The 7976-nt window shown below is 51.4% G+C and overlaps 1 protein-coding gene across 4 annotated transcripts; it reads right to left on the bottom strand.

Annotated features, from left to right (window-relative positions):
• Nucleotides 1-19: 19 nt before the first annotated feature.
• HYAL1 (hyaluronidase 1) lies at nucleotides 20-3914 on the bottom strand. Of its 4 annotated transcripts, none has more exons than XM_054483305.2 (4): nucleotides 3596-3816; nucleotides 2193-3116; nucleotides 1115-1204; nucleotides 20-927 (listed from the first exon to the last, which is right to left on the bottom strand). In XM_054483305.2, exons 2-4 carry the CDS (start codon nucleotides 3090-3092, stop codon nucleotides 610-612), a joined length of 1308 nt encoding a protein of 435 aa, XP_054339280.1. In that variant the 5' UTR covers nucleotides 3093-3116; nucleotides 3596-3816; the 3' UTR covers nucleotides 20-609. The 4 variants fall into 4 exon arrangements, with proteins under 4 accessions (XP_054339280.1, XP_054339283.1, XP_054339278.1 ...); XM_054483308.2 differs by having other exon boundaries at nucleotides 2193-2759; nucleotides 3596-3717; XM_054483303.2 differs by having other exon boundaries at nucleotides 2193-3914.
• Between the last annotated feature and the right edge of the window lie 4062 nt (nucleotides 3915-7976).

Here is a 7976-nt window from a genome sequence, read left to right as displayed (position 1 = left end):
CGCTCAATAAACAGCTAAGTAAATCATGACTGCTTTATTTGCTGGACTGGTGCCTCTCAGCAGATTCAGGGGTCGTGCAGGGCTGGTTACCATAAACTCAGTAGGAGTGCAAGGGCTGTACCCCCGGAGCTAGACAGCCTGGATTTGAATCTCAACTTCTCCCTTTTCTTGCTGTGCAACCTTGGGCAACGTGCTTACCCTCAATGTGAGTGACTCAGTTTCCTCATAGCCTCATTGTGAGGAATGAATAAGTCCACATAAAATGCTTAGCACGGGGACTGGCAAAGAGTAGGCACTCAGTTAATGTCAGCCTTTGTGGTTGCTGCAGTTCAAAGACTGGCTCAGTGTCTCTGGAGGAATTGTCTATGACCTTGCCAAGTAGATGCACATGGACATGGAATGAATGGTGTCTGCTGTGGTTCTAACTCCTTATGCCACTATTCCAGTCTGTAAGTATACATGTGTGTGCAGGGAATATGCCTGTGACAGTGGCTGAGTGTACTCTTTACTGTGACCATGACTTGTATGACCGTGCATGTATTTGAGGAAGCCCTGGCCAGACCCAGAGTGCATTAGGTTCTCAATATGTGCAACTCAATGTGTGGCCAATCACCACATGCTCTTCTGCTCACACCACGGTCCCTGCCAGCCAGGGTAGCATCGACATTTGAACTCCACAGCCATCTGTGCCTGATCTTCAAGTGAGAGGGCACCCCGCAGGCTCAGGGGCCCACCACCAGGCGTGAGCTGGATGGAGAAACTGGCAGGGTTAAGGAGGAGGAGGGCTTTGGGGTGGCTGGGACGGCGGACACAGCGGCCATGGCCGGAGCACAGGGCTTGACTGCAGAGAAGGGCCCCACTGGTCACGTTCAGGATGAAGGGCCCCAGTGTAGTGTCCATATACTCCTTGATGGCCTGACATGATTCCTAGGTGGGAAGGGAGGATAGCGTCAGGGACACCATGGCCACGTATGGACCCACCTAGGGCACTGAGGCACTCACCTGCTGGTCAGCCAGGACTTTGCAGGTAGAAAGGGTAAGTCAGGGTCTACCCAGTCAGCTTAACGGCCCCACCCCTCCCCCACCCCCACCCTCATGCCAGGCCTAAGCTCACCTTGGTTCTTGTATTTTCCCAGCTCACCCAGAGTACCACTCCAGCTGCCCCTTGGGCCGCACTCTCCCCCAGGCTGTGCTCCAGCTCATCCTGGGAAGGAGACAGCACAGCTCTGTGGGGCCTCCTTCCCACCCTGTGGCAGACTGCTAGAACACCATTGGATGGGACAAATAATTCATAACCTTCACCTGGGGCTGCTCTGGCCATGGGACCAGAGGCAAACTGCTTCCTCCTCTAGCCTATGAATTCCATGCAGACAGGGACTACATCATTCCAATAAATGTTGAATTGCCTGTGCCTGGCACAGAACTTGGCACAAAGTGCGCATTCAATGGATGTGCCCATGCGCCAGGCACGGTGGCTCAAACCTGTAATCCCAGCACTTTGGGAGGCTGAGGTGGGAGGATCACCTGAGGTCAGGAGTTCGAGACCAGCCTGGCCAACATGGTGAAACCCCATTTCTACTAAAAATACAAAAATTAGCCAGGCATGTTGATGGCATGCCTGTAATCTCAGCTACTCGGGAGGCTGAGGCAGGAGAATCACTTGAATCCGGGAGGTGGAGGTTGCAGGAGCTGAGATCTTGCCCCTGCACTCCAGCCTGGGTGACAGAGCAAGACTCCGTCTCAAAAAAAAAAAAAAAAAAAAAAGAATGAGTGGATGAAAATGTCCCAAGGCTGGGGGCCGGGCGTGGTGGCTCACACCTGTAATCCCAGCACTTTGGGAGGCCGAGGCGGACAGATCATGAGGTCAGGAGATTGAGACCATCCTGGCTAACACAGTGAAACCCCGACTCTACTAAAAAATACAAAAAATTAGCCGGGTGTGGTGGCGGGCGCCTGTATCCCAGCTACTCGGAGGCTGAGGCAGGAGAATGGCGTGAACCCAGAAGGCAGAGCTTGCAGTGAGCCAAGATCGTGCCACTGCACTCCAGCGTGGGCGACAGAGTGAGACTCTGTCTCAAAAAAAAAAAAAAAAAAAAAAAAAAAGAAAATGTCGCAAGGCTAAAGTACCCCAAGGCTGGACCTAATATCTGACAAGGCAGGTTGACAAGGTGGGCAGGTTACAGAAGACTTACCAGGGGCAGAAAGTGGTTTGTCATGTCATAGAAGATCTGGACATAGGGCAGCACTGGCAGATTGGGGTCACCAGCAGCCACAGCCACACGGAATGCCTCGGCCACACGGTGCTGCACATACATCTGTGACTTCCCTGTGCCCTCCAGCACTGCGGGCATGTAGATGCTGGGATAGAGGGCACGGCTCTGGCCCCACAGCCACCCTAGCTGGTCATTTTGGGCACGGATGCCTGATGGGCACTGGCCGGTGTAGTTGGGGCTTAGAAAGTCATAGTTATAGCAGTCAGGGAAGCCATAGAAGCCCCAGAGGCCGCGAGGACGCAGTGCCCGCCCCAGCTGGAGGGTGCCTGCCATCCAGGCCCGTGCAGCTCCCTGGAACTGGTCCTGGGCTACTGCCTCCACCTGAGGAGCTGGCCAATCAGGGTGCTGCGCCTGTACCAGTGCCCGTGAGCGCTGCCGGTAAATGTCCTTGGTGTCCCAGTTGAAGGCCCAGCGTGGGCGCCATGCCTCCCAGTCGATGACTGCCAGCCCTGAGAAGTCAGGAGCAGGTATGGCAGCCAGGATGTCCTGGAATGTGCGGGCCAGGTGGGCAATCAGGCTGGCATTCTGGGGCAGACCACCAAACACAGGCTCCCCACTGGGCGTGTAGTAGGGGTAGGTGCCCAGCTGGGAGCTATAGAAAATTGTCATGTCAGGGCCGCGGAAGGTCTGCCCTGGGTTGACTACCACATCGAAGACACTGACATCCACGTCCACACCGTGCCTCTCCAGGCACCACTGGGTGTTTGCATTCCAGACGGTGGTGAAGGGCCGGTTGGGTAGCAAGGGGCCCCTAGAGCCTTGGGCCATATCGAGTAAGGTCAGGAAGAGGGCGCAGATGGGAAGCAGGTGGGCTGCCATGGCACGGGACTGGTCGAGGACAACCTGGCCAGGGGAGGCAGAGCTGAGAACAGGTTGCAAAGATTCCCCCACTGCTCATGGCTGGGGGGCTGACCCCTTGCACATTAATCCACCGCTGCTCTGGTTTCTGTTAAACATTGACCTGCAGGGCTCCGGGAGGGCAGAGGAGACGCATGGAGGGGAGCATGGCCACTGGAGGGCACATCCGAGTTGCCTCTCAGACCAGGCCTCTGCCATCTCCCACAGGACTTGCTCTAGCCTAAGCTCGCCCACCCCTGCTTCCCCATGAGCCACTGAGGCCATGACATCTGTTCTGGGAAGAGTGGCTGACAGCCAGGCCCTCAGCCCCCAGGCTGACCTGACCAAGGGGAGGAGGCCTTCCTGTCTCTTCCACCAGAAATTCTGGCAGCCACTGGAGGAAGATCCAATGGCCTCAGTGACCAAGGACAGGTCAATCCAGCCCTCCTGTACACCCGCCAGTCTGCCCGCTCGTCCCTGCTGACCTTGGGGCTTGAAGGGCCTTATCCTCCAAATTTCCTGACCCCAGGATGGGGGCCTAAGCAGGGCCTGGCCAGATTCCACCCCAGCTGCACCACAGACTCCTGGAGGAAGGAGCCGCTGCTGGAAATTCTGAGCTTTTGTAGGGGGTCACCCCACCCAGACCGGGGCGGGCCAAGGGGCGGGCCTTGGATTAGGAGGCCAGGCCAGCCAGGCATCAGGGCTACCTCTGAATCCCTGGCAAAGGGATCTTGGTTGGGGGTGGGGCTGGGCCAACAGTGGCCCCTCCCACGCTGTCAGCACTAGGGCAGGGCTTTGTGGCGTTACCTAGGCTGGAGGGGGTGGGCAGAAGCAGACCCTGCTGGGCAGGCCTGTTTGTGACACTGGAGACCGGGTTCCTTCGTGTCTTGTGCTCAGGGAGTGTTCTTTGTCCACGTGGCTGCATCTGACATTGATGGGCCCTAGGCACTTCACTTTCCTGGATCCTTTCCTCCTTAAAAAAATATTTTAAAATATGGCCAGGCATGCTGGGTGCGGTGGCTCATGCCTATAATCCTAGCACTTTGGGAAGCCAAGGCGGCGGATCACAAGGTCAGGAGATCAAGACCATCCTGGCTAACACGGTGAAACCCCGTCTCTACTAAAAATACAAAAAATTAGCCGGGCGTGGTGACAGGCGCCTGTAATCCCAGCTACTCGGGAGGCTGAGGCAGGACAATCCCTTGAACCTGGGAGGTAGAAGTTGCAGTGAGCCAAGACTGCGCCACTGTGCTACTATACTCCAGCCTGGGCGACAGAGAGCGACTCCGTCTCAAAAAAAAAATATATATATATATAAAAATATATATATACACGTGTGTGTGTGTATATATATAAAAATATATATATACACGTGTGTGTGTGTATATATATAAAAATATATATATACACGTGTGTGTGTGTATATATATAAATATATATATACACGTGTGTGTGTATATATATAAATATATATATACACGTGTGTGTGTATATATATATAAAAATATATACACACACATATATAGCTATAGTCTTAGCACTTTGGGAGGCTGAGGTGGGAAACTTGCTTGAGCCCAGGAGTTCAAGACCAGCCTAGGCAATATAGCAAGACCCCATCTCTACAAAAAAATTAAAAATTAGCTGGGCGTGGTGGTGTGTACCTGTAGTCCCAGCTACTTGGGACACTGAGGCAGGAGGATTGCTTGAGCCCAGGAGGTCATGTCTGGGTTACACTATTGTATATTAATTATTAATATATTTATATTTATATTCTTCTTCTGATTAAAAAAACATTTTGTGGGCTCCTGAAAGTACTGTGGCCCTAGGCCTTGGGTCTATTGTGCTTAGTGGATAAGTCATCCCTGTTGTAGGGACCTGTTTCTGAAAGACACTGTGTTCATGAAGTCAGGGCTGTGTCATCACCCTTTGTATATGTGCTGGGTTAGTCACTGTGTCTTTGTGAAGCCCCATTTAGTGACCATCTGAGCCTCTGCACAAATTCCAGTGGCAAGTAGGTGTGAGTGTGGAACCCAGTGCCTGGGACTGGGTGTGTGTGAGCCCTGCTGTCTTGTGAGCATGAGACCCTGTGTTTGTGTGACCATGCGTATGAGCTGTCAGTGAGCACATGCTTGTTCATTCATTTGTGGTTTCACTTGTTCCATATGTGAAAGGAAAATATCTTGGGCCCCTTCAAACTGGGAACCACTCAGGACAAATCTGCCTCCCATTCTATTCAAGTCATCCTTTTGCTTACAGACATAGATGCATATTATGATTGCCTCCATTGCCTCTTTTGGAAAGACTACCAGAAACTCAAAAGAATGCAATCATCTGTCTGTCACCTGCCTGTGACCTGGAAGCCCCCAGTGGGGGACTGTGCTTTGAGCTGTCTCCACCTCTCTGGACAGAGCTTATGTACTTCTGTTTTTTTTTTATTTTTACTTTTTGAGACGGAGTCTCGCTCTGTTGCCCAGGCTGGGGTGCAGTGGTGCGATCTCAGCTCACTGCAAGCTCTGCCCCCCAGGTTCATGCCATTCTCCTGCCTCAGCCCCCGAGTAGCTGGGACTACAGGCGCCCGCCACCACGCCCGGCTAATTTTTTGTATTTTTAGTAGAGACGGGATTTCACCGTGTTAGCCAGGATGGTCTCGATCTCCTGACCTTGTGATCTGCCTGCCTCGGCCTCCCAAAGTGCTGGAATTACAGGTGTGAGCCACCGCGCCTGGCCTAATTTTTTTTTAGACGAAGTCTCACTCTGTCGCCCAGGCTGGAGTGCAATGGCATGATCTCGGCTCACTGCAACCTCTGGCTCCCGGGTTCAAGCGATTCTCCTGCCTCAGCCTCCAGAGTAGCTGGGACTACAGGCACGTGCCACCACACCCAGCTAATTTTTATATTTTTTGTAGAGACAGGGTTTCACCATATTGGCCAGGCTGGTCTTGAACTCCTGACCTTGTGATCCACTTGCCTTGGCCTCCCAAAATGCTGGGATTATAGGCGTGAGCCACCGCGCTTGGCTAATGTACTTCTTATGTATTGATATGTGTCTCATATCTCCCTAAAACGTATAAAACCAAGCTGTGCCCGGAACACCTTGGGCACATGTCATCAGGACTTCCTAAGGCTGTGTCTTGGATACATCCTCAACCTCAGCAAAATAAATTTTTTAAATTAACTGAGAGCTGTGTCAGATTTTCTGGGTTCACATTTGGTAACTATGGATGGATTCTGAGTGGAGATGTCCTAGACCTTTGACTAATTGCCTATCTGTGCTTGGTACCAGCAGGAGCTAACTTTATGGCTCAAACCAACAGGACAATTTGCTGAGGTCTGGGAGCACCCCCTCCAGAGAATCCTTGATTTCTCAAAATTTGGTTGAGATCTAAAGTTTATTTTGCTGTACAAGTACAACTCTTTTATTTTATTTATTTATTTATTTATTTATTTTTGGAGTTTTACTTGCTCCCAAAAGGAAAGCAAGTTTTCCTGCTTCCATGACGATGGAAGGCAGGTAACTCTTTTATGGAGTTTGAGCTCGCTTCCAACAGGGAAAATTAGTTTTTTTTTTCCTGCTTCTAGGATGGTAGAGAGCAGTCTACAGCCTGAGACCCATCACTAGGTAAGAAGCTGGCTTGGGATTCTGCCTTGCAATTTCCTTTAAATGACTAAAGTTAGCATTTAACAACCAGCTGGTGTTAACTTCTGCTTACACTTACAGCGCTCAGAAATCATATACTTTGTGTGATCACTGTTAGTTTAGCAGCATTTTGTTCTAGCTGAAATATGGTAATAAGGTTAAAAAATGTTTTTTTGGCTGGGAGCGGTGGCTCACACCCATAATCCCAACACTTTGGGAGGCCAAGGTGGGCGGGTCACCTGAGGTCGGGAGTTTGAGACCAGCTTGGCCAACATGGTGAAACCTATCTCTACTAAAAATACAAAAATTAGCCCAGCGTGGTGGTGGGTGCCTGTAATCCCAGCTACTCAGGAGGCTGAGGCAGGAGAATTGCTTCAACCTGGGAGGTGGGGGTTGCAGTGAGCTGAGATCACGCTACTGCACTCCAGCCTCAGTGACAGAGCAAGACTCCGTCTCAAAAACAACAACAACAAAAACACAAAAATTATCCAGGCATGGTGGCCCACACCTGTAATCCCAGCTATTCAGGAGGCTGAGGCAGGAGAATCACTTAAACTTGGAAGGTGGAGGTTGCAGTGAGCTGAGATTGCGCCACTGCCTTCTAGCCTGGGTGACAGCGCAAGACTCTGCCAAAAAAAAAAAAAAAAAAAAAAAAAAAAGCCGGGTGCAGTGGCTCACACCTATAATCCTAGCACTTTGGGAGACTGAGGTGGGAGGATCATTTGAGGTCAGGAGTTAGAAACCAACCTGGCCAACATGGCGAAACCCTGTTTCTACTAAAAATAAAAAAATTAGCCAGGCATGGTGGTGTGTGCCTGTCATCTCAGCTACTTGGGAGGCTGAGGCAGGAGAATCGCTTGACCTGGAAGGCAGAGGTTGCAGTGAGCTGAGATCATGCCACTGCACTCCAGCCTGGGTGACAGCGAGACTCAGTCTCAAAAAAAATAAAAAATAAAAAATAAACCAAAATAGGGCCGGACGCAGTGGCTCACGCCTGTAATCCCAACACTTTGGGAGGCCGAGGCAGGCAGATCACAAGGTCAGGAGATCGAGACCATCCTGGTTAACATGGTGAAACCCTGTCTCTACTAAAAATACAAAAAATTAAGCTGGGCGTGGTGGCAGGCACCTGTAGTCCCAGCTACTCGAGAAGCTGAGGCAGGAGAATGGCATGAACCTGGGAGGCGGAGCTTGCAGTGAGCGGAGATCGTGCCACTGCACTCCAGCCTG

Source organism: Pongo pygmaeus, chromosome 2, assembly GCF_028885625.2.
Source record: "Pongo pygmaeus isolate AG05252 chromosome 2, NHGRI_mPonPyg2-v2.0_pri, whole genome shotgun sequence".
Lineage (NCBI taxonomy): Eukaryota > Metazoa > Chordata > Mammalia > Primates > Hominidae > Pongo > Pongo pygmaeus.
This window is presented reverse-complemented; position numbering and strand designations above follow the sequence as displayed.